At 53.2% G+C, this 26366-nt stretch overlaps 2 protein-coding genes across 2 annotated transcripts in view; one reads left to right on the top strand and one right to left on the bottom strand.

Annotated features, from left to right (window-relative positions):
• Positions 1-1372: 1372 nt before the first annotated feature.
• On the bottom strand, positions 1373-17258 carry CIMIP3 (ciliary microtubule inner protein 3). Its single transcript, XM_087817117.1, has 2 exons — positions 16945-17258; positions 1373-1708 (listed from the first exon to the last, which is right to left on the bottom strand). Exons 1-2 carry the CDS (start codon positions 17137-17139, stop codon positions 1373-1375), a joined length of 531 nt encoding a protein of 176 aa, XP_087673243.1. The 5' UTR covers positions 17140-17258.
• The window catches only part of C5H6orf132 (chromosome 5 C6orf132 homolog), a 29872-nt gene continuing 20643 nt past the window's right edge, over positions 17138-26366 (top strand). Inside the window, exon 1 of the mRNA XM_087817240.1 lies at positions 17138-17282. Coding sequence (XP_087673366.1) covers positions 17138-17282 — 145 coding nt within the window. The remainder of the gene's footprint in view (positions 17283-26366) is intronic.

Raw genomic sequence — 26366 nt, 5'->3', positions numbered from 1 at the left:
AAGAGTGAGACACCCCCTCCAGCTCCTTCCCATGCTGGCTCCTCAAACACCCACAACCAGGCAGGAGAGGCCTGGTACAGATGCCAAATGGACTGCTTTCCGCCCCGATCACCAGACAGTTGAGGAAACCTCTAACCTGAAAGAGAGCCTGCAACAGACAAAAACCTGGCTTCTAAGCTGTCAGGGTGGCCTTCAGGGGGGTTTTGAGTCTTCCTGCCTCCTTACCATCTCCTTCTCAGAGAAAGGCACCAGGGAAGCCTGGCCACAGCCCTGGCTGCTCGTCAGAGTCCCTGGACATCCTGTCCTGATATCCCACGCCAGCCCCAACCTCCTGTGCTCCAGAAGTGTATGCCCCTGAATATGCCATGCTACCTAGAATGGGACATGAGGACCCCTAGAATGAACCCAGTTGGATTCACACAGTGGTTTGATGGTAAATATTTAACCACTGACTCTCTGGGAAAAAGAAACCCCAATTGGTAGGTGTTTGCTAATTTCAGTGGTGTAAATACTCCCACAGCCAATTTCAAGCTCCCAACATGAAATCGCTGATTGTGGAGTTGGGAGGAGAGGCCCACAGTAGGCTCTCACAGGCCAGTCAGAGCCGGCTGCCACCCCACACGGATTCACTCAGGGTGGCAGTGACCAGGGACTCATTCAGGCCACTGCTATGGGTCAAGTAGCCTCTGCCTTCATCCCTTCTCCATGATCCGAAGCTCATGAGCCTAACCAACCTCAGGGGTAGCTCTTCTGGACCAGAAGAGAGAGTGAGACAGGAAATCCATCCCCACCAACAAACAGCAAGGCAAATGTGGTGGTTTTATATAAAGCTGGGGCTGGAGAGGAGGACCCTCGAGACTGGGTTCACTCCCTACATCACTTCCCCCTACTCCAGTGGCTGCTCTAACGTGCATGCGGTGTGAGGCCCTCATAGGAGAGCTGGGGTGTGGTCAGCTGATGCATCCTTCTTGTATTTGAGGGGTTGCCCAGCCTGACCATGGGGAGGGTATGACCAGCATGGGCTTCGCTTGGAACTAAGGCTCTGAAGGGATGTGAGGTTTCTTCGCAGGGTAAGGGAACTAAGAATCTAGTCCTTCCAAGTCTTCAGACCCCTCTGGACATACCCTTGCTGTAAACACCCCTATGACCTCGGTTTACGCACTCAGACACCCATTCAGATACCAGGGAAAGGAAGAACAAACTTTAATTGCTGCCGAGAAGAGAGACCTCCCTTTACCAGAGCGGACAGTGGGCATGGCACAGCTGTCCTGGCCAAGGCATGGTCCACTGCCCCTGGGGTGAGCAGCCCCTCCCCTCCAGGACCCGGGATCGTGGGTAAGGGGGCAGGCGGGGGGCTCTGGCTGGCACCAGACTAGGAACGCCACAAAACCCTGTTAGCAGGAGGCACGTCAAAGCGCTTGCGGGTATGGTCAGTGTCCCGCCGGTACAGGTAGCCACAGGTGGGCTTCTGCAAGGTGCAGAAGGGGCTCAGTAAGTTGGAGTACTGGGAAGTGTAGAAATTGAACCTGAGCTTGTCCATGTTCTGGCCCCTGGGGTCCACCACCACCGGCACGTAAGCTGCGGCCAGAGTGTGCTCGCGGTCCTGCTTCCATGACCGGGACAGGGGCGACCGGGACGGCGGAGCCTTCCCCTTTTTGCCTGATGGTGTCTTCGGCCCACAGCTGGGTACTGAGGGTTTCTGCGAGTCCTGGGGAGAAGGAAAGAAGGGGACAGCTGGGGCACTGGGACTGGGACTCCCGGGGCCAGGGGCAGGAGGGGGGTAAAGGGCCACTGGACAGAACCCACAGAGCCACTGGGAGAGAGCACAGCTCCGCTGGCTGGGGAGCCAGGCACCTCCAGGCTGAACCTTCAAGGTTGGCTGACCTCCCCCCTGCAATGCCGACCTCCCCCTGCATCTCGAGGCCTGTGTGAGCTCAGAGGCTGGGAGCTGGGGTCATCCTCAAACACCAGTACCATTCCTCCCACATCCAACCTGTCAGTGTCCCCATGTCACTCTCCTCTCCCTGCCCTCTGCCACCGCTCTAGTCTCGCCTCTCTCCTACAGGGTCACTCAGCCTTCTACCGAGTCTTCCTGCCCCCTCACCGGCTCCACTTTCAGCCTGCGCTTCCCACTCACACCCAATTAATCTTTCTGTATTAAGGGCCAGGCCGTGTGGCTCTCCTCCTCAAAACCTCTCTGGTCTCTACTGCCTAGAAAAGAAAGCCCAAGGCCCCCAACCTTTAAGGATGGGGCTCCAGCACCCCATGTCCCAGCCTACCCCCTGGCCTCCGGGCCTTTGCTCAGGCGGCCTCCCCAGCCTGGCACCCTCCTCCCTTGCATCAGGGAAATTCTCTTTCCCTTTCAGCCTCCAGCGCCCTCTTACCCTTATCGTTGACATAACAGGCTCCCATTCATTCTTTCACTCAAAATAATTTACAAGCACACAATCAACACTGGTCAGGTGAATTGAATTCTGGTAAGCTCCGGCTCCTCTCCAGCCAGCCGGCCCATTCTATTTTAGAACATCTCTCATTGTTAAGTGTCTCCTACAACAATGCCTGCTCTCCGGGACAGGCACTGCGGGGTGGCCAGGTGTGGAGGGAGGTTCACCCTCCAGGAGTTCCCCATTGCCACATTTATCAGGTTGTACTGACATTTCTTTTCTTCTCTGTCATCGCCCTCCTTGACTGCCCTCTGACTTTTGAACCCCCAAACTATTTCCCAGGGAATGACAGGATAACCCAAGGGACGAGATGCCTGTTTGTCAAGCTGGCTCTGTCCTGTTTCCCTGGCCACAGCTATTGGGGGGGACCCATTTCCTCTCTGAGAACACAGCCCTGGGGATCTGGGAGGGAACCCCTAACTGCAGAGTTCCTGGAAGCTGAGCCCCCACCATTTTATAAAAGAAATCCCCGGCATTCAAGTCTTAGTGTACACTCTTTTGCGTTTAATTTACAAACCATTTGCACAATTCAAACCCGCCCAGGGCTTTCCCAAAGGCAGTCTTTGCTTCTAGAGGTTCCTACCCACGAGTATATTATATGTGCCTGAGCTTTGCATTTCAAAATTCTTCCTATCCTTCCAAGCCAGCCGCTCTCACGACACCTCCCCCAGAAAGCCTCTGACGCAGCAGCTTCAGGCACTCCTCCTGGGGTGTGATCCTTTGCTGGGCTGGGACTAGGGGGAGGCAAGTGCATGGGTTGGAAGGCGGTTGGAAGGAGGTGCTCACTCAGTCCCGCGTGGGCACGGCGAGTGCTTGCTCGCGGCTGGCACGGCTGGCTCTGCCTGCCTCATCCTGGTCCCAGATCGCGGTCCGTGGGGCTCCTGCTAATGCTCCAACAAGCCTGTGAGCCGCTCCCAGGGGCCAGGACCACATCCCAGTCACCTCTGTGTCCCTGGGGCGTAACCTCCTGCTGGTGCACAGCCAAGCCAGAGAGGGTCGTGAACAAGTACTCAGCAGCCTTCCAGACTCTTCCATGCTCAGCCCCAGGAGTGAGCACCGGAAACGAGCTATGATGGTCATCAACAATCATTTTCACGGCTGGTAATGGGCACGGCACCAAACTAAGTGGATTATCTCTTCTAACCCTCACATGAATACTTTAGGGAAGGTATTATTATTAACCCCATTTAAAGCTGAGAAAATGAAAACAGGAGGTCACATGGCTGGTAAAAAGCCAGGCTGGGATTTGAACCCAGGCTTGGCTCACCCCAAGGTCCACACCCTATACTCCATGACGCATCCTGTGTCCACTGCACTGTGGGGACAGGGCCTACAAGTCATTTCTGCCCTCATTCCATCAACTTGCTGAGCTCCTGCCAGGCGTGCTGGACGACAGGGGAGCCGCCCGGCTGCCCCCCACAGCCCCGCTCACTCGAGAGCAGGCAGCCAGGCGGCCCAGTGCGGCTGCAACGCTGGGGGTTTGGATGCTAGAATCTGGCTTTGGGTTCTTGGCATGGACAGGACGGTGCACTGAGAAGCATGAGGTTTATTCTATGAATTACCATCTCTCTGCAGAGCTGAGGACATCACTGCTTCATGCACTCATTCATTCATTCATTTGAAATTCTCTGTCTTATATGCCAAGCTCTGGGTGTGCAAATAACAAAAACATCACAAATATGAACCCAAATATGAAAATCGGGACAGCAGGGCTTCTCCGCTCTGCACTTGGACATTTGGGCTGGATGATTCTTTATGGCGGGGCTGTCCTGGGCATTGCAGGACTGTTGGCAGCATCCCTGGCCTCTACTTACTCTACCCACTTCCCAGTTGTGACAGACAAACATGTCCCTCATTCCTGCTAATGCCACCTGAGGGTAGTGAGAATCACTGCCATAGAGTCCATGACAATCTCTTTATCCTTGGTGTTGAGGTTGACAGCCTGGCCCAATAGAATCTTCCCTTTCCTGGGCCACAGAAGCAGCTCAGGTTTCTACCTGTCAAGCGTGATTCTGAGGATGTGAGGTTCTGGTCCTCCAGACACGGCAGAAGGGCTCAGTCTGTGGCCATGGAGACCGGGGAGCTGCAGAGGCCCCCACTGCCCACCTCCACCTGCTCCCCGGCCTGCCCTTCAGTCTTGGCCACTTGGACCCTGCACCTCGGGCTCAGGAGGCCTGTGTCAGGAGTCACGGAGGCAGGTGCTTTCAGAATGGTTGGGAGTCTTACCAGAGACCCCACAGAAGGAAGGGTGGCACTCTTTGCTAACAGAATTGATCATCTATCAAGTGCCAGTTCTGCAAAAGCTCCTGAGAGCAATTTGAGATCCACTCCCAGTTTTCAAATGCAGATACTCCTGCTCTGGGGTGTGTAAGCTCTCCTCTGAGCTCACGCAGGCAGGAAGCTGGGTGCAAGAACCTTGTAGAAGTCCCTCGGTTAGTGAGTAGTGAAAGAGCCGGGAGTTGAACAATCTCTTCCCTCTGCCCGACTCAGGCCCAGGCTCAGGCTCACTCGCCCGGGTCTACAGTCAGCTATGTCCCAGCTGCTGCTGCAACACTCAGGACCCTGGTCGGGGGCCTCAGGGCCCCAAGCACATCCAGGGCGAGGCCTTCGCAGAACTGGGACAGAGGGACAGTCTCCAGAAGGGGGAAGAGGAGGAGAGGGAAGAGGAAGAGAAGACATTTGTCAAGGAGGAGGAAGGGGGAAGCCCGGGCGGCCCCAGCCCTGCCCTGCCTGTTCCAGGGGCCCAGAAGGCTCCAGGTGACTAAGCTCGGGGCCGAGCCCGCCCCTCCCCTCCGCAGGGCCCAGCGCTGGCAGCTCAGGAGGGAGGGTGGGGCCTCACTGCATTCTTTCTAGGTTAACATCTGGTTTCATTTAACCATCTCCTCCCCACCCGAATCCTCCCTATCAAGTGTGTGTGTGTGTGTGTGTGTGAGAGAGAGAGAGAGAGAGAGAGAGAGAGAGAGAGAGAGAGAGAGAGAGACTGACTGACTTTAGGAAAGTGGTTCACAGCCGGGGGTGATTTTCCCCCAGGGGCCACTTCACAGTCTTAGGAACATTTTTGGTTGTCACACTGCAGGGTGCTACTGGCATCTAGTGGGTTGAGGCCAGGGATGCTGCTAAACATACCATGCAGGCAGCTCCACAGCTAAGATGGGCAGCCAATGTCAACAGTGCCAGGGCTGAGGAGCCCTGGTTCAGAGGTTTGAGGGTGACCCCTCTCCCCTACCTGCTTCCTGCAGCCCCCATTCCACAGAGAACAATGAAACTTAAAGGGCAAGCAGAGGGTCCCACCAGCCCCTCCCCTCCCTATTTTCACTTGGAGTTCCAGGTAGAGCCCAAAGAAGGAAACCGAGCAAAACTCTGCCTCCATGCCCGCATCCCAGCGGGCAGAGCTCAGCAACGCTTGCGTGGGTTTGTCCCTTACACCAGGGCTTAGAATGGGGAAGAGGGTGACTCAAGAGTAGAGCTTTCTAGGTAGGGCCAGAAGGCCTCATACGTGACATTACTACAGGTCTCCCGGGGAGACACTCTGTCCCCTCAAATACTCCAGGCCCCCGGCCCATCCCCCAGCCAGGCCCATGCCAGACATTCCCCCACCAGCACCTCACTCGGGAAGGCCGCCTCCCTGCTGAAACGCGGGTTGCACTGGGAGAGGCCTCCGGTTAAGCGGGCACCTGGTTCTGTGGAATGCGCCTGGGCCTTGAGGTTGAAGACCTGGGCTCACGGCCTGGCTCTGCCCTTACAGGCCCTGCAGGCTTGGCCAAGTGGCCAAACCTCTTTGAGCTTCAGTTGCTTCATCTGCAAAATGCGGGTAATAAGGCTGCTGTCTCTTTCATCAGCTTGCTGTGGGGTGCAATGCGTGCGGGAACTGTGCAAGCACGAAGCAAATGCTGATTCCTGCCAGCCTGGTTTTGAGTACACTCTTCTGAACCTTTATGAGAGCAGTTTGCCTGCGCTGGGGGCAGGGGGTTGGAAGGGCATAGATGGGGAGAGGCAAACCGGGCCTCAGCTTCCTTGTGAGGCTGTGTGACTTGGGGGCCTGGAGTTCAAATTCCAGCTCCACCATCCACCAGGTACATGACATTTTAGTATTTATAATACTCTGCCCCTCAGTTTGCCCACCTAGGAAGTGGGAATAACTAGAGAATCTATCTCATAAGGTTACCATGAGCATTTCTTGAGATACTTCATATGAAGTGTCTAGACCTCTCAAGCACTCTATGATGTTAGCTATGAGATGGGGTAATGCAAACTAAGAGTCCAGGAAGTGTCTTGGGGATGCGAAGGGGCAGAAGAGCCAGAGGCGTTGGATAGTGGCCCATGTCCTGCCCCTCACCAGGCCCTAGAGCAGGGGAATGTGGTGGTCTGCAATACTGGCCCCTAAGCCTTTTGCAAGGGGCCCCCAGCTCCTAGCAGGGGGCCAGGCTGGGGCTTTCCTACTCCTTCCTGCTAATCAAACTTCTTGTGACCGTGGGTTGCCCTGATCGAGCCCCGTGATGTCATCCCACCTGGGCCATCCTTGACCAGGGCTTTCCTTGGTGGTGAGATGGAACTTCTGGTAGTCAGGGGCTCCAGGGGCTCGAGGGGCTCCTAGGCGTTCCCAGGGGCTCTTGGGAGGCTACTGGGAGTGCCAGGGTGGGGAGAGTCTGTGTGGGCAGTGACATTGTGATGCCTCTTTGACAACACAATTCCTTCTGTCTTCCTAAAGAGATGGGGACAGGGCTGGGAACTGAAGTTTCAAGGCCTGGAAAGGCCTTTTTTTTTTTAATCCTGACACTGACCCACTCTGCAATGCCCTCTTCCCACAGTCTCCCAGAACCCCTGAGCTGTGGGTAGTGCGGTAAGAGGGGAGAGGAAAAAATCATCCTAGCTGTCCAGGTTCCTCCCAAAGCCATGCTTTCCCCCAGGCTGCTCAACATGTCGCAAGGAAGCACTGGTAGGGAGAAAATGTACTAGCCAACTCATCACTCTTTCTCTTTCTTCCTCTTTCCCTTTCTTTTCTTTCTTTTCTTTCTTTCTTTCTTTCTTTCTTTCTTTCTTTCTTTCTTTCTTTCTTTCTTTCTTTCTTTCTTTCTTTCTTTCTTTCTTTCTTTCTTTCTTTCTTTCTTTCTTCTTTCATACATGGGTTTTTTTTGTATCTTTAAAATATGGTAAATAACTCTGAGGAATCATCCAGCACCTTGCTGTTTCTACCGCTGGACAACTTAGATCTTACCCATCAGCTGCTAAACTGATCCTTTTTCAGAAACATAGATACCCCCAAACTTTTCCTGATAGCCTTGTTGTGGCTGCTGGATTGTGAGTCAAGGCAGCTGGATTTGATACAAGTTCAATGTCGTTTCTTCAAGAGTCAACTCATCTTTCTGGGCTTGAGATACCTGACCTAATCCAAACACTGAAGATGTATTTTTTCGCCCAAGAAATTTCAGATTTCAGCAAGAGAACCATTCTGAATGGGGACGCGAGCGCGCACAGACCTCACCTTGCCACAGACGCCCCGTGTAACACCCTCGATCGCGTTCTGTACGCGACTGCAGACAGCGCGGACCGTGGCCAGTTCCTTTCTATTTCCCCACCGTTTGTCAACCTGGAGCCTCTTCTTTTTCTTTCCAAGGAGCCTGAGTTCCCCACTGATGTGACTGAAGTCCCTCCGCAGTCACTGCGCGTCCCTTGAGAGTGACGTCCACCCTTTCTGCAGTGCCAACAGCTGACACTGAGAATGTCTTCATCCTCGCAGTACCTGCGCCCAAGAGCCCGTTCTCTCCTTCTGTGTGCCCTCCAAATTAGCGATGATGGACGGGCGGACGGGTGGATGGAGGAGTGGGAGAGCGGATGGGCAGAGTGTGCGTAGATGGTAGATGGTAGACGAGTGGTCCCTGCTGGCTTGAGCCCTGCTCACCTTTTTAGCCTTGTCTCTGGCTATCTTTCCTCTATGCAGTAGTTAGTTTCTTAAACACACCCTGCTCCCTTCCCTCTAAGACTTTGCATACTCTCTTCCCTCTCCTGGACCGCTTCAAATAGGGGGTTTAGGAGATGCAGGGATGGATGGATAGATGGACAGACAGGTGGCTAGGTGGGTTGGCTATGGGTGAGGAGATGGAGAGGTAGTCAGTAAATGGATAGATGATGGGTGGGTGGTTATGTTATAGAGGATGAGACTGCAGACCCAGGCGTCAGGTTCTTTGAGCTTGAATCCTGGATCCACTACTTTGCTAGTGTGTAAACTTGGGCAAGAAATTGACCTCTCTGTACTTCTGTTCATTCATGTGTAAAATGAGTGGACTAAAGGTCCCTATCTAATAGAGCTGGACAAAGCACTTAAGACAGTGCCTGGCAGAGTAATAGCACAATAAATAGTAGCTATTATCCTGTGTGGGTGGGTAATTGGATTGACGGGGATTGCTGAATGGGCTGTCCTGTCCCCATCTTAAAAAACCAGTCCCCTCCTTCCTCCCTAGGGTACCATCTCCTCAACACCAGACTTGGAGGGCACCTACCAGGAATGTGCCAGAAATACCACATGTAGAGAGACCTGGGCTTCTTCCTGGGGTTGCGGGGTGGGGAGTGCAGTGGGGGAGGACCAGGGGAGGGAGATAGAACAGGCTGGTGACTTCCTGCTCTCTGACACTGTGGCTTGGGCTGGGCCCAGGACTTCTTTCCTCCCGGGGAGGCATTACATCAGCCCTGGCTATTGGTTACATATGGGGTGGACTTTGGGGCCTAAGGCAGATTGGGAGTTGGGGTGTTGATGACTTGTGCACTGTGCTAAGATCTCACACCTTGATGGTGATGACCCCTAATTTCTGAGGAGGCTGGGAGGGACCAGGAGGGGAGGCTGGCAGGGAGGAGGGAAGAGCAGTAGCAAGCAGGGCTTGCCCTGCTGGAGCCTCTGATGAGGGATCTCCAAGGGGCTGGGGGGGTGATATCTTGCTTGGGAGAGGGAGGGGAGGTGGGAGCATGGCATTCTGGGTAGAGTGGTCAGCATCTCTGGCTCTGGGGAAAGTGGCTTGTGTCCTAGCCCAGGGCCTGAAGGAGCTGTCAGAAATGAGCCCAGGAGGCTGGAGGGGGTGTAAGGTGTTTGGGGGAGCAGGGCACCATGACTCCACACACATCACACTCTGTCTCAGCCCAAGAGGAGTTGAGTGCTGGGCTGATTGCTAGGAGTCCCCGGAGACCTGAGATAAGTTCCATCCCCTCTCTGGGCCTCAGTTTCCTTATGTGTACAATGAGGATATTGGGTCCCTCTATCTTGGACAGTTGAAGGAGGGGGAACTGAATCACTTCCTGAGGACTTCAGGCACAAACACCCCCCACACACCCATTTGACCATAGAAATGGGTCCTGCCAGGACCCATCCCAGGCTATGTCACCCTCCCTATGGGAACCTCAACAAGGGGCAGTGGCTTGGGAGCCCTCTCTTAGGGAGGCCTGGCTAGTCAAGCCATATCTGTCTTATTTCATTTGTAAATCACAGAAGCGCTCAGATCATGGTCTCCAGACCCACTCTGCCTAGGTTTAAACCCCAGCTCTTCTCTTCTGTGTGACTTTCACAAATCATTAACCTCTCTGTGCCTAAATTCTTAATCTGCAAAGTGGGGCTGATAAGAGAATTTACCCCGAATGCTTGTTGTGAGGACTACGCGAATTTAGAAGAGTGCCTGCTGCAAGGTAAGTGCTGGGAGTTATATTGTTATTATTTCTAAACTTCGAAAGACACCGAATCGGTCCTGCCTCTGGGAAGTCCCCTTTCTCTGACTTCTCTGCCACACTTCTGGCATGACCTCATTTTACTGATCATCAAGGTTCCTGGAAGGGAACTGTGATCTGTACCCACAGCACCCGGCGGTGTTTGGGAAGGATGAGGAGAGACGCAGGGCTCGCGGGGGGATCCACTGACACCCCCACACCTTGCCACCCATGCAGCCGCCACCCCTCCTGCCCTTTCTGCTGCTGGGGCGCAGGCAGGTGGTTTTAAGTGTCCCGCTATTTACTGCCTTGCTCTAAATAGGTCTGGTTACTGGGACATTCTCTCCACCCCTCCTTACCTGCTGTGTGATTTGGACAAATTACTTAACCTCTCTGATCCTTACTTATTTTTCCTTTGTTGGACCTCGAGTACAGGAGGCTGAGTTATTCACACATTTCGCTTCATGGTGCATTATCATTCCTGGTCTGTGAGGGCCTCCTCTCTCATTGTATTTTTCTCTCCCCTTTATCTCCAGTTTCCAACCACTCTCCACCCACCCCAGCCAGAGGCAACCATTCTCATCTGCTTAATGAGTATCTTCTTGTTTATATGTGTTCTTGCAAAATATACATATTATTGTTTTGTATGCAGGTTGTTTTTATGTACGTAAATGCCATGTGTGTGTTAGATCGCCTTCTGTTTACTTTGATGGCTCCCTAATGTTTTTAAGATTCGTCCGTGTTGCTGCATGAGCATCGAGTTCCTTGCTTCCGATTACTACTCCCCCAGGGATGGAGCCCCAGGTGCCTCCGACGACTCATCCCCACAAACAGCACAAAAATGACATCACATCCATGTTCCACTATGGGCCTGGGTGAAGACATAGTCCCAAGAGCAGAACTGGTTGGCTGTAGAGTATGAGTAAACATCATCTGGAGTCTTCTTTTCTCCATCCGCAAAATAGGAATATTGCCCCCTCCCTTGCAGGGCTGGCTCGAAGGTAGCGGGTTAATGCGTGCAATCCACTCGGCCCTGTGTCTGACACAGAAAGACACTCAGTGAATCGTAGATGTGGCTGTTTTTCTTCCTAGGTCTCAGGGAGAGAGGGAGAAATAAGCCAGACCCAGGACGAGTTGCCTAGAAATGTTCCCAGGGCTCGAAGTCCCAGTCCTGGAGTTGGTCTCCAAAATATGGGAGAAGCCTGTGGGGCGGTGCCCGGAGGGTAGGACTGATCTCGAAGGTTAACAGCTCCCAGAGCCCGAGCGCAGGGCTGGTGCAGAGGAGATGGCTGTGCCCGGAAAATGCTTATTGCATCCCATTTCTCACCTCTTTCCTCAGAGCAGGAGCAGCTGCCTCTCACAGGAAGTGCCCGACATTTGCTGTCCTGTGTCTGCTCTGCCAGCCAGCCAGCTTTTTAACCAGATGTGAAACCGCAGCTGAAGGCTGGATCCTACCATCCCCCTTTTCAGGTGGAGAGGTTGAGGCTCAGGACGGCTCCGTGGTCTCACAGGTATGTGGCGACGTGGCAAAAGTCCACATCTCCAGGTCCCCCCTCCAGTGTTCTTTAAAAAAAGAGAGCGCACCCCATGTCAAACTATGTTCTTTACTATTTGTAGAGCTTAAGTTTAAACAAATGGTCTTCCAACAGAGCAGATTACTGAAAAGTAAAACCCGGTAAGGAGTCCTGGCATTCCAAGCGAACCTTTCCCGCGGTCTGTTTCCTTCCAATTCCTGGCCATTCACAGGTACACTTTAAATATTTATAGTTGCAACCTACATAGAATTTGGGGGTTTGTACTTAACATTCCTTTTTTTCTTAAATGCACATATTATTTCAGACTGTAAAATGTGTTTTGTAATGGGGTATTTTTGCCTGGCGTTCAAGGTGACCTTGTAGACACCTGCTCCACCCTGTCTCCTGGGCCCCCCGTTGACTTTTCCTTCTGAAGATCTTTGCTGGATGGGCACTGCTCTCTTGCAGCCTCTCATAGCCTCTGTTCTGTCTTTGTGTTCTCCGTTTACCATCTCTGTGTCCAAAGGGTAGAGAAGGGGGGACAGGCCGAGTACCTACCATGAGTCAGACTCTCTGCTGGGTACTTGAACCCACTATCTCACTGAATCGCATAACAATGTGACAGTAATAGCCCCTATTTTACAGATGAGCAAACTGAGGCTGGAGAGTTGGTAACTCAGCCAAAGTCACACCCTTCCTGAGCAGCTTAGTCAGAACTGAAACCTATTCCCCAGCAAGGACCTTTTCCCTCCTTGTGATGGGCCATCAACAGAGTCCATGGTTACAAAGGGAAATGAGTCTCCCCCCAGCGCCTCTGAACACACTCCCCACCCAGGGCTGGACCTTGGATCCCACGCTCTCAGGCACCAGGTAATGACTTCTCGGGGCCCCCTCTCAGGATGTAGGAGTCCACACCGGCCAGATTTCCTCTCAGCCTGCCCAGCTCAGAGGAGTGTGAGTCAGGGATTGGAGCCCACCCCTCCCTGCAGGCTGAAGAGCCGTCTCAGGAACAAGTCCAGCATCAGGTGTGTCTGGCCTGGAAAACAAGGGGCTCGACGAGACGTCCTGAAGCTCAGTGTCATCTGGGAGTTGGGATGACCAGAGGTCTGACTTTTGCCCATGGAGAGCTAGCTGCAGAGACCTGGGGTGATGATGAAGGTGACTCTCAGAACTCTCAGCCTGCCCTTCTCTGACTCAGTGCACTCTCAGCGCTTGGATTTGCTGGAGGAAAGACCACAAACGCTACAGAGGCCTGAGTCTCGGGGGAGACTGCAGCTTCCAGGCCCCAATCCCACCCCACATTCCAGAGCTGGCCAGTAACTGGCTCTTGGAAGTTACTACGTAATTGCCTAGCAGAGACTTAATTACAGGACTGGGCTTTTGGCAGTTTTGAGAGGAGCCTGTTATTTGGCTGTTGCTTTATTAGGAGAGCAGGTGTGAGGTGTTGTTATTAGATGGAGTGGGGGCTGAGCAGCAACAGTAAAGGGTGCTGAGCTGGACAGACAATTGGGACCCATCCCTGCCCCAGGGAACTTGGCCACAAAAGCTGCCAGGCTGCCAGGGTGAAACTTCAACTAGGGTGTCCGGGGCACTACTTACTCACCACTGAACCCTGGCCATCCAGAGACTTCCCCTGAGCCCCCATAACGTGGGAATGAAACTGGGGTGAAATGGGTGTGTAAGGGCGAGGAGAGCAGCCTCAAGCCCTCCTGGTGTTCACACATCACTCTGGTTTCACCTTTCCCTCCGGCCCCAAAAGGCAAGGGCACCACAAGTGCAGAGAAATGAACAAACCCTTAAGGAGTACCGTGTGCCAGGCCCTGCCCTGAGCACTTCACATCCATTATCTTATTTAATCATTGGAGCGACCCTGGGAGAGGGTTAGGTTACCACTCCCATGCCACAGCTGAGGAAACTGGCCCAGGGTTGGGTGGGTTTTTTTACTTCTAAATGCCAGCTGTTTACCTTCCTTTCTTCCTAAGAAATGTCCCCCAAACTAACAACTCTGCTCTTTCTGCTTCTGTCACCAGCACAAAAGTGAGGCCCCATCCCCCCCTGCTTGTATCAATTAACCACCTGACAACCAGTTAACCAACGAATTAAGCCCCTTCCCTTAGCCCCTCAGCCTATGCTTTCTCCTTCCCCTCCATTCTCCATCCAGATGTTAGATGAACATCCTTATAACACAGCTGTTACCAGTCACCCCTGCCTGCGTGGTCAGCAATGCCTGCTCCTGGCAGCCAGAGCTTCTCAAACCTTAAGTTGCTCCTGAATCATGCGGAGATCTTGGTAAAACAAAGATGCTCTCTTGGGTACTTTAATCCATCAGCTCACTGAAACTCATAATGACCTTAAATTAACAGCCTGTTTTACAGATGAACAGACTGAGGCCCAAACAGGTTGCTCAATGTCTGGATGGGGCCGGAAAGTCTACCTTTCTAGTAAGATCCCAGGCGATGTAAATGCTGCTGGTTCATGGACCACATCTCTACACTCTTCTGCCTAGCTATTCCTCTTTCATTTTCAAATAGGAAATATTTATATGGTTGGAAATTTAAAAAGGCATTCAGTAAAAAGTCTCCCTCCCACACCTATCTCCCCATTTGCCCACTTCCCCCCAACTCCACCCCCTAGTGAATACTCTTATTCATTTCTTATGGATCTTTCCAAAGTTTCTCTGCGCCAGTACAAACATGCTCACACTTATCCTGGCCCAAATGGCAGCCTACTATACACACCGTTTGTCAACAGCTTATCAGTTCATCTTGCAGATAACTGGACGCAGTCGGCTGGCGCATTCATTGTTAGAGTCGCACTATTATTCCACGGTGCGGATGCACCATCATTTATTTAATCAGTCATCTCCGGGTGGATGATCTGAGTTGTTTCTGACCTTTCCAGCTGGCCTTTTTAAGCCTTCCACACCCTGGCCAACCTTGCTGTGACCTCCTTCCCATCCCCCAATTCCCAGCTCCACCATCCTGAGCCCCTGCAGAGGCCTTCACACCTCTGGCATGCCCTCCCCAGATCCTCCAGCCCACCCTGATGGCTCCTCTGAATCTCTGACCCCCTGTGGGTCTCCTCCTCATCATTTACCTTCCCTCTCTTCATCTCTCCAAGTAGACTAAAGCAACGTGAAGTCAGGAACCATGCCTTTGATTTCTCTGGGTCCTTCCCAGCCCAGAGCTGGGCACATGGCAGTTCTCAAGAATATTAGTTATATAGTAGAAGTGGCATATGAATGGAACCACTCACTGAGGGCTCTGCGGCTGGTTCTGGGTGTAAGAGTCAGGAGTTACCAAGGTGAGAGGCACTCATACCTCAGAGGCTTCCGAGAAAGAAGCCCTTATCTTGTGCTTGAGTGTCTGGAGTGCTTGGGTGGGTTGTATGGTTGTCTAGTGTGTGATGGGGCATCTGGGGTTCCCTTGTGCCCTTCCCGAGTAGACAGTGGGAGGAACCATGGTGTGGAGGTAGGAGGGTGGAGGGATGCATGGCATAGGTATGTGTGCATGCCCTAGAATGAGCTCCTTCCCTTCTCTATTAACATCCTTAACATCCTTCATGGACCAGCTCAAGTATTAATTCTTCCAAGAAGCCTTCCTGGATTTCTCCAGCCCACGCTGACCTCCCCTCCTCTGAATTCCTGCTGTGTATTCCTGACGACAATCACTGTTCTGAACTTAGTCATCATGGCCTGCCACCGTGAATCATGTAAAACCTTCTCTCCCTGGTGAGACCCCAAGGCCCTCTGCCGTAGAAATAAGACTTTTCTAATTCTCTCATATCCCCACGTACCCCAAACCCACAGCACAGCACCGGGCAGTGGGGAAGGCCTCCACGGATACTCCCTGAATGAACAGGAATTGGCCCCAGGAATGCCATGGTGGTGGGTGGGGTGAGACAGGGTTGACCACAGGCGTGTCCCCAACCAGAAGCCTTTGGGGAACACCTCCCAACCACAGTCTCTGAAGGTCCGACTCATCCTGCCCACTGCCCCTGGAATAAGTAAAGAGGACTTTTCAAAAATGTCATTGTCATGAGAAATAAAGGCATGGGAGTAAAGGCTAAATTAAAAGAGTAAAGGGACATGACAAGCAAATGCAATGTGTGAATCTTGATTGACTGTGGATTGAAAAATATGAAAATGACATTTTGGGAGAGGGTGATAGTGATCAGTGTTAAATTTGAGCGCGATGACTATATTGTGGGCACTTAGGAGAATGTCCTTACTCTTAGGCAGTGGGAACTGAAGTACGGATAGGGGTGGGGAGATGTGCCACAATATCCACAACTTTCAACCTTCAGCAAAATGAAAATGAAAAAATAAGCGTGTGTGGAGAGAGGGGGCGGCGGGGCCAATGTGGCAACACGTTAACGATTGGTAAATCCAGGAGGAAGCAATACAGGTGGTCATTTTACTGGTCTTTCAACTTTTTCAAAATGGAAAGTTGAGGAGAAAATGCCTTTGGTACAAAGAAAGATACAACTTCCTGGGAGAAGGCGACGGGGACACGCAGCGGTGGGGCTGTTTCTGGAGCAGCAGGGAAACACTCCCAGCGCCCGTGACTGATCACCGCCTCCCTGCCTTCCACTCCCGCTGCCCAGAAAGCATCAAACTCTAACCCTGTGGCCTGACTCCCCCCCAACCTCAGCATCTCTCCCATTGCCCCCTGGGGCCCTCATCTGAGGACCTTCCCCAGGGGACAGCCACCCCAGCCTAGCTAGGAGGATCCCCCGCACCTTAAAGGCCCAGGGCTCATTGCCCTGGAGAGTGAACCCAAGCCTAAGTGGGCTGGCTCACCTTGAGTTTTTAAAAATTATATATCACTTAACTTCACAGGAAAAAAAAAAAAAATTGATGTACAAGAAAATGCCAAGATTTTACCTAGTCACCCCACATTCTCTTTGGAGCTCTGTCAATGAAGAGATTTCCACCTTTGTCATCAGATTGGGATGCTAGTCTGTTGCTTCTCGGGTCACCTTTTACTTTCCTAGGGGCATTTGTTGTACCCACTGGAGGCTGGTGCCGTCTCCCAGCGCTGGGCACAGAGTTTTTCTGAAGTTCCCACGCTGACCTGGTCCTGACCCTCCTTAGAAGCCAGGGCCTTGCCCGCTTCCTCCCCCCGCACCCCCTCCCCCTCCCCCCGGAGGAGACCCGGGGCGGGGCGGCTCCTTCCAGCGGGCGGGGGCCCGCGGCGGTCCCGGGCCGCCACAATGGCCTGGGCAGGAGGAGGCGGGCAGGAATGCGGCCGGGGGAGTCGGCGCCGCGGGGCGGGGCGCGCTCCGCCGCAGCCTCTTACCTGGCCAGGTAGCTCGCATTTCCAGGCGCGCGGCGACGCCCGCACCACCTGTCGCCCTTCGCGCGGGCGGGGAGGACCGCGGGGGACATGGCCCGGTAGAGCGCCCCGGGGAGACGGTGCGGGGATCGGTCCCGGGCAGCGCACGGCAACCGAGGGACGGCCCTCCCCCGGTGCCCGCGTGGCCCGCTTCAGCATGAAAAAGAACCAGACGGTGCAGGGCACCTTCAGCAAGATCTTCGGCAAGAAGCACGCCAGCCCCAACGCCACCTCCCTCTACGTCACCAACCCCCCCTGGATTTTCACCCAAGAGGCCCCGGAGGAGGGGAGCAGGGTCTTGGGTGAGTGCGCCCGGGGGAGCGGAGCGGCTGCGCCCACCCCTGGGCGGCGCCGGCGGCGCTGCCCCCTCCCGGGCTCCGGGCTCCGGGCTCCGGGCTCCGGGCTCCGGGCTCCGGGCTCCGGGCTCCGGGCTCCGGGCTCCGGGCTCCGGGCTCCGGGCTCCGGCGGGGCGCGGGGCGGAGGGGAAGGGACACGTTGGAACCTGTGCACCGGCCAGGAGGGAGCTGCCGGGAAGGGGAGGTGGCGCCGCAGCGGGCGTCTCTGGGAACGGGCTGTGGGGGGAGAGGCGCGCGGAACGAGGGGACCCTCCCCGTGGGAGGGCGGAGACCTTTGCGGTCCGCGTCGGAGCCTCGGCTCGCTTCCGAGGTGTTTATTTTCCCTCCTCACTGGAAGTGAGGGTTGCGTTGCCTGAAGGCTTCCTGGGGTTTGCAGTGGCTCGCCTCCCCTAACAGTACTGTTGAGTCAGAAGTGCCCCCCACAACTGAGGTCTAGGGGTGGTCCCTTCAACCCTCACCCTTTCTGCTTCCTCTGTTCCCTCCAGTACCCACCCCCACCCCCGCCCGGCCCCATTTCCCCCAACCAGGGTCATAGGCGAAGAGAGGGTCTGTTCTCTGGGCGCCCACACGCGGCTCTGCACTCGGGAGGCCCAGGAAAAGCCAACAGGACCCACTGCTAGCTGGGTACCAGCCTGTGCAAGACAGCAACGCACTTGGTGGGGCTTGGGGTGGCTATGCGCACAGATCCAGAAGCCAGGGTGGGACAGTGGAGGCCAGGGACGCCCCTCATGAGGGTGAGCCTGGCCCTGGTGGATGGTGTGTCTCTGCAGGCATCTGAAAACATCCCGCTGCCCAGCCCTGGGACTCTGGCTGTAGGTCGCCCTATCGCTGCATCTTTCTGCACTTTGTACCCTCTGTAACTGAGGGGAAAACAGAGGGTAGGGGCAGGAATTCACTTCTTGCATATGATCCATCAGTGCTTTAGTTAACCTCCTTCACTGTTATGCCATTACCTTCACTGACCTTTATGGCTACTGTGCGGAGACTCACAGAGGACGTTGTAGCCTCAGCCCCCTGCTGCTGGATTCAGTTCAGCACCCTGGCAGGGATACTAGCCGCTAGCCAAGGGGACAGGAGCAGGGCAAACTAGAGGTTGCCCCTACCTGGCCCAAGGATCTCAAAGCAGTGGGTGAACAGTTAACCATATGCCACTTAGCCCTTTCCAAGCCTTTGCTATAAAAGATCAAGTGCAGAAGGAACAGGGAGGAAAGATGACCTCTGATTGCAACTAGTATTTGAGCTGAGAGGAAAGGGCATCGAGCATTTTGCAGAGCAAACAGCCGGAGCAAAGGCTAGCAGGGCTGGGCAGTTTGGAGGCTCAGTTTAGGAATTTACAAATATGTGTGTGCGGCCAAGTGTAACTCTGTGAGGCCCGAACACCTCCCCTCACCTGTGTAGCAAACGTTTATTGATCCCCTGAGTTGCAAGGTACCATTCTAAAGTCCTCATGTTGTTGACTCTGTGGATTCTCATCTAGCCTATGATGCAGGTAGGATTATTCCTGCTGACAGATGAGGGGACTGAGCCAAAGGGAAGTTAAGTATCATGTCCAAGATCACACAGCTATAAATGGCCAAGTCAGGATTTTCTTAAGTGTACAATGTAATGATTTTTAGTAGACTTATAGAGTTGTGCAACCATGATCACCGCTGGGTTTTAGAACATTTCCATTACCCCAACGTTTCTCTCAGAGTCAGAGCCAACATTCAAACCCAGGCGGTCCTGCTCGAGACCACACTCTTAGCCAGCTTGCTGAATTGACTTTGTAATTCAAGGTTGAATCTGACTTGAGGAAACATCTGCCTGAGAACAACCCCCTCACCCACACACTTCTCTACATTTTGGTCTGCACTGAGCCGGCTGCTGATGGAGATCATTCCCTCTGGAGAGAGAAATGGGGGCACGGTGCCCTGTCATCTCCAGCCAGCTGCTGCCTTCACCAGCCTGGGCAGGGCTAGGACCCAGGGGCAGCTCCTCCCATTCCCCAGGACTGGGCTGGGCACCCAGCTGACTCAACCTGGTTGCACCCTGCACATGGAAGGTGGGAGACAACATACACCTGGCAGGATGGCTCTCTAGTGTTTCTGGGGTGTTCCCTAGGTGCCGGTGGGTGTGGCAGAGGTTCCCCTTCCTGCTGAACTCGACAAGTACTTGGAGTTGGGGATGGGAGGGAACAGTGTTGGGGATTCTGTGATATGATGAAGATTTCAGGCCTGCCTTGAGGTCCTGCCTCTGCCAATAATGTGGGGACTAGCCACTCTCTGGGACACAAGTTTTTCTTCCATTAAATGGGGATGGGTCTCAGTGTTTTCTTCCGTTAAATGGGGATGGTGACCAGTCTGCCTACAGAAGACTGCTTGAGGTTTGTATATCTCAGTGCTTTGAAGAGCATTAAAAAAAAAATGCCCTAAAGCAAGGATTGGCAAATTATAGATCTGGCTCAAATCTAGCCCATGGCCTGTTTTTGTAAATAAAGTTTTATTAGAACACAGCCAGCCACACCCACTTACATATTCTTTATGGCTGACTTCCTGCTACAGTGGCAGAGCTAAGTAGCTGCAGCAGAGACTACATGGCCCACAAAGCTGAAAGTATTTACCAGCTGGCCCTTTATTATCGTCAGGTCCTTCCTAACCCTGAGCTCTCCCTGCCCTTGCCTGCTTCAGTTCTTCTTCCTAGCATTGCTGTAGACCAGAGGAGACTGAGGCACAAAGAGCTATCCTAAGGTCTCATCAGGTCCCTGAGACTGACATTCTCTGCAATGCTGGTGGTATCCAGCCCTTGGAAAACAGGTGGTGGGACGGAGGAGGGAGATGGATGTATGTTTGTATGAGGAGTAACCACTTGCTCTGTGGCTACCGCCATGCAAAAACCTGCTTGCACAAGGGTAGGCTGGGTGCAGCGGGTAAAATGCAGTCATGTGAAGGTGGTGACGGATTTTATTCCAGAAACTTACTTCACTTGAAGGGCTTCACTTAATGCAACTGCAATCCTAGTTAAGCTTCCTGCCTTACCCCAGGCCACGGAAGGGTCTTAGGCTGCACAGTTGTTGTTGTTTTTTGTTAATCCTCACTTGAGGATATTTTTTCCATTGATTTTTAGAGAGAGTGGAAGGGAGGGAGAGAAACAGAGAAACATCAATGTGAGAGAGACACATAGATTGGTTGCCTCAAGAATGTGCTCTGACAGGGGCTGAGGATCGAACCTGCAACCCAGGTATGTGCCCTTGACCGGGAATCAGTGTGCAGGCCAATGCTCTAACCATTGAGCCACACCAGCCAGGGCTGCACAGTTGTTTTTTAAATGCATAAGAAAAAGGAAAGCTAGATCTTTGCAAATCCTGAGATGAGTGTCCAGGATACTTAATTAAAAATGCAGATTTCTAGGGTCCCAGGGTCTGGATTTTTACCAACTCCTAGGTGATTGTTTTGTACAAGAAGATTTGAGAATCCTGGGGTTTTCTTCCCCAGGTGGGAGATGAGCCATTCTCTCAATCCCCAAGACTTCCTGCAGGTTCTAAATAAATGTGTAGGAACTATGACCAGCTCCTAATTCTGAGAGCCCCAATGCTCCCTAGGATGGCTGCTGACTCTCTTATCCCTGCACCTAGGGTCCTCTGACCTGTGTCAGGCCAGGCTAAAGGGTAGAAAGCCACGACCCCAGTAGCTGAGCGTTTCTCTCCCACCAGGCTCACACCAGCCTTCGGGAAGCTGACCTGTGCAGTGCAGGGCTGTGAAGGAGACTGTTGTTTACTCTTGTCCTCTGGAGGTGTGCTGTGGTTTGCTAGCAGTTAGAACACACACACACACACACACACACACCCTCTCTGCTGCCCTATTATATAAGCTCCTCTGGTCTCCATAGTTCAGTTCAGAAAGACAAGCCCTCCCTCAACCATTGCAGACCAGCTACAGGGTGCCCCCTCTCTCCCAGCCAGTAAATGAACAATAATAGTATCACCATTAACAGTATTTCTTGAACCAGGCACTATGCTAAAAACTACATGTTTTCTCAACTGAGGAAACAGACTCAGAAGGCTCAGACAAGTTAAAGGACTCGGTCATTTCATTTCAGGGCATCCTGAGACCTCGTTAAGCTCAGATTCTGACACTGTCAACTAGGGAGGGAGGGAGACCACACTTTCAGCTGTTCCCAGGTGAAGACCTCCTACAGGTCCGCAGGCCCTGCTTTGAGTAGCAGGTCCCAGCTAGGAAAGAGAGGGCCTGTTTGCTGTGCTTGTCCCCTTCCAGTCTCTGACCCCAAGGCTCCTTCCTCTCTGTTCCCACTCCTCTGCTCTGTGGCTCCCTGCCCCACCTCAGCCCAACCTTCAGCGTCCCCTCTGCCCTTGGACAAAGGCCTCTCTCTGGTGCTAGGGTCAGGCCTGCTGGGGCTTGCTGGGACAGACTGGCCTTTTCAGGTTCCTGCCATGTGGACTTGTTAATTAGCAATGAAGGGCCTCATTAGCGCCATTGTGGGTTACATTCACATGGTGCCCCCCCCCCACTGCTTCCCTGAACAGCTGGGGCTCCCCTAGCGGCCAAGGATTTGATATTCCACCTCAGTGGGCTAGAGGTGGGGGTCTGTTTTGGGTTTCTGGGTTACTCTGGGTCAAAGCAACAAACTCCCCCAGCTAAAGCCCCACCCCTCCTAAGCCCCTGGAATCCGATTAGACCAGTGCTCCTGGGGTCATCTGGGGGCCCCTAGCAATTTGGAATCGTACATCATCACCCCAGCCTTCATCTTTTCCTGCTAGCTTCTCTCTCCTCATCCTGATTTTTAGAGGCTTTCTGCAAAGTAGGAGTAATTATCCCCATTTGAATCATGGAAACAGCCTGAGGACGCGCCCAAAGCAGCCAAGTATTACATGGGGAGCTGGGGTTCTGATTCCCAGGTTCATTTTTGTCCTCTGGCCTCACCAGCTTCTGAGACTCGCTCTGGGAAACGAGACCAAGGGAAGAGCTGCTGGGTCCCTGCACGTTTTCCTGCTGCGCTGGCTAAACCCAGCGGGAACTGGACTCTAGAGTTAGCTGCCTGGGCTTGAGTCCTGGCCTTTTTCACTCCCCAGCTGTGGGACCTTGGGCAGGGGACTTAACCTCTCTGAGTCTCAGTTTCTTCATCTGAGAAATGGAAATAAAAGTACCTCCCCCACAGGTTTGTGAAGGGCACTTGGAATAGTGCTTAGCTCATAATACAAGCTTAATAAATGTTAGGTATTTACACTTTTATTATTAATATTTTTCTAGTTTGGACCTGTCTAGGATTTGGGGAAAGAACTAAATAACTGTCCTGGACCTCAGTCTCCAAGGAGCCCCAGGGGCAGCTTTGGGGCTGGGTGGAGGAGCATTTTACCAGGCTGCCAACCCTGAACGGTGAGAAAAGAAACGCCCAGGACCTGGTGGGAGGCTCCTTCTTTGGGGAGAAGGGAAGAGAAAGGGGCTGGGTGTGAGGCAGCAGCCTGTGCCCAGCCCTCAGCTTCCCCAAAGCTAGCCATTCCCCCTCCACTGAACACGCATGTACACACACGTGCACACACACAGCCCCAGACTGAGAACCAGGCTGGCCTGTTTGGGGAGGGCAGAGAGCCATGTGCCGTGTGTAAGGCACTGCAGTATTCGTGCCCGGAGCCCAACACTATAAATCGGAGCCCTTTATGGGCCCTGGCACCCCTGCTTCTCTGTGACCTTGGGCCAGCCCCACCCACTCTGGGCCTCAGTGTCCTCATCTACCCAGAACACAGCCTCAAGTGTCCAGACTTAGAGTTTCCCTTGACAAAAGAGCAACGGGCCACCTGCCTCCTAGTGGCTTTCGCCATGGGTACAAGTGTTCACCCTTTTGCCAGTGACATGCCTGATTTGGCTCAGCCCAAACCCTTGATGATAATAAACAGCCCCCCCAAGTACTGAGCACAGACTATCTACTAGGCGTTGTGCTAACCTGTTGCACACTTTATCTCATTCAGCCTCACACCAACCCGCCCAGCGGGGCCCATTGCTCACATTTACAAAGATGAGACAGCCTCAGAGATCTAGTAACACTCCTAAGGCCCCACAATTGTTAAGAGGTGGAGCAGGGACTGGAACCCAAGTTCGGGTGAGCTCTGTACCCACAGCCTCGGCCCCACACCGTCCTGCCCCCCCTCCCAGCTGAGGAGTGTGGCCTGCCTGGGGCCTGGGCTGTGGCCATCTCCGAGCCCAGCCACCCTCAGCCACCATGGAAATAACCCCATGGCAGTGGCAGGGTCGGGTTCCCCTGAGGAGGCCTTGGAGGAAGGGGCTGCACTTCCCAGGCTGGGATCTGGGGTGAAGCTTCCAGCTGAAACAGGTGTGGCGCCAAGGACTGTTCTTCAACCAGGTGTCTGGATATTCGGTGGTAGTTATGTGAACCCAAGTCCCTGAGGGAGTGTAAATAAAAGCAAAGCCGCCCTCATTTCCTGTCAATCTTTGGGGGAGGAACGTAACCACAGGTAGGAATCCCGTGCACGATCCTGTTCAGAAAGAGGACTCACTTGTTTTAATGATCAGGCCTGGATAAATGGAGGCAGGCCTAGATTTTTCTCCTGTTTTATCGCTGTGTCGTTTTTAGATGAATTTGCCAGAGAGGGTTGAGTTTGTATCTCGACAGGGCTGTGGTCCACTCGGGGCTCAGGCTCTGCTCAGATCCTGCTTCCTGGGTCTCCCAAGGCTTCCTGGCTTCTGGAGTTGCTCCGGGGATCTCCTGAAGGGGCCTGCCCCCTTTCTCTGGAAGCTTCTGAGTCCACGGTGGCTCTCTTTCCCGCCTTCTGAATCCCACCCAGATGTTCCTCAGCCGCCTCTGTGGCAAGCTCAGAACCTCTGAGGCCACCAAGGACCCTTCCCGTGGGAAAGGGTGGCGTAAAAGGCAGACGCGGGGGCATTTCCAAGCTTTAGTGCGGGCAAGATGCTAGGATAGGGCCCCTTGTTTCTTTTTTTTTTGTTTCAGGGCTTAGGTTACAGATAAATGAGTATTTACACGGCAACATGCTGTCTTATAACAAATTATAAAGGAACTCAAACATTCATAGCATTTCTGAGTGTATGTCAATATACTGAAAGCTAACAAATTGATTACTATAGTCCACAAGTTATCTCAAAGTACTTCTCCAGAGTAAAATTCTTTCTTTGTTTTAATTGAATTTATTGGGGTTACATTGGTTAATAAAATTACATAGGTTTCAGACGCACAATTCTATAACGCATCGTCTGTATATTGTACTGTGTGTGCCCACCCCAAGTCAAGCCTCCTTCCATCACCATTTACCCCCTTGTGCCCCCTTCTACCTGCCTCCACCCCCCTTCCCTCTGGTAATCGCCCCACTGTTGTCTGCGTCAATGAGTTGTCTTTGGACCTCTCCTTTCTGATTGAGCAGAAAGAGTCTCATTGAGACCTCGGAGGGCAAGTTGTCCTGCCTCCGCTCTGTCACCTTCTCATTGTCTCTTCCTTCCTCAAGAGTGGCCTGGCCCCCCTTCGCCCCCTCAGTTGAGGGGGGGCCGCACTTCAGTCCCTGACACTGTGATCCCAGTGGAGCTCATGTACTTCCACAGGAAAATCCCCAGGGTTGGACTCTGTTGTCTTTCTGTTTAATTGTGGACCTTGACTTTGAAGCTCAAAAAACCCCGACCCTGACCTTGAACCCTGGAGGACCTAGCTTATGGCGGTGGCCACACTTGCCTCACGTGCTGGCGTGCCTTGCACAATCATAAGCCAGCCCAGGTATGAGGGGCCCAGGGAGGGTCTGCCAGGTTCTAGCCACAGCTCTTTTTAGGGGGCGAGGGGGGCAACATACATTTATTATCTTACAGTTCTGTGGACTAAAAAGAAAGTGCCAGCAAAACTTCTTTCCTTCCTGGACGTTGTGGGGGAGAATCTGGTTTCTTGCCTTTTGCAGCCTTTCCCCGAGGCCGCCTGTGGTCCTTGGCTCGTGGTCTCCTGCGCCCTTTGAAGGCAGCAGTGGCCAGTCAAGTCCTGCTCCTTCCCTGACTCCCAGCCACACCTCTCAGAACCCAGAAATCAAACTGGACTTTCAAGAGGTGCCCCGCCTGGGCCTTCCACCCCTGCCCCCCCCAGCCCCTCCCCTTCAGCGGCTTTTCCAGAGAACAGTAGTGTTTTTAGAAAGGATTCCCCTGCTGCAAACAGCCACAAACCAACCGAGTCAACAGTGCCTGGTAGTCAAGGCCGAGCCATGGAACCTGTGAGATGTTTAGAGGGCCCACCTGTGTGTGGGTCCAATCTGGCTGTGCCCTGGCCCTTCCCACTCTTCCCCTGTCCTGCTCTGTGGCCAAGCTGAGCCTCCCTTCCACTGCCCCTGGGACCCCCGCCCTCCCACCCATGTCCTGTAAGTGGCGGGATAAGGAGCCCTTCCCTTTGGGAACAGTGTGTATAGTGGTTCTGAGATCAGCGCAGACCAGAGACCCCAGCTTCACCACTGACTGTGAGGCTTTGGGCAGGGTATTAGACCTTTCTGTGCCTCAGTTTCCTCACCTGTAAAATAGGGTTAATGATCATGCAAATTGCTTGGGACTGTTTTGAGAATGAAAGGAATTAATAATGTGTAAGATGCCTGGCCTGTTAAAATTGCTCCATAAGTTTTACCTATTATTTCTACTATTATAGTGATCATCTTGCCAGGTAGCTTGCTTCTAAAGTTCCCAGACACACAGACACACAATAACAGTAACCATTAATAGCATGACAACTCAGCTGTAGAAAGGACCCCAACTCAATGCAGAGATTAGAGAGAGGGCCTGTCTTGGAGAGTGTGCTTCTCACCGGGTCCCTGTGTGAGTCCCCACCCCACCCCCACTATTACTAAGGGCCTGCAGCCATATCAGATCTAAGACCTTGACCCCCACACAGCACTATCTAGAGAATGTCCCAGGAGATCCTGGCGCCAACACTCAGACTCTTGGGAGCCAGAGAGAATCCGGTGGGCTTTAAGAGTAGCTGCTGGGTATCTCCAGTTATCTCTACTTTTGTTGGTTCTAGTGGGGCCAAATCCAAATTCTCTCCTGTCTT

Source organism: Miniopterus natalensis, chromosome 5 (assembly GCF_054644295.1).
Source record: "Miniopterus natalensis isolate mMinNat1 chromosome 5, mMinNat1.hap1, whole genome shotgun sequence".
In the NCBI taxonomy this organism is placed as follows: Eukaryota; Metazoa; Chordata; class Mammalia; order Chiroptera; family Miniopteridae; genus Miniopterus; species Miniopterus natalensis.
This window is presented reverse-complemented; position numbering and strand designations above follow the sequence as displayed.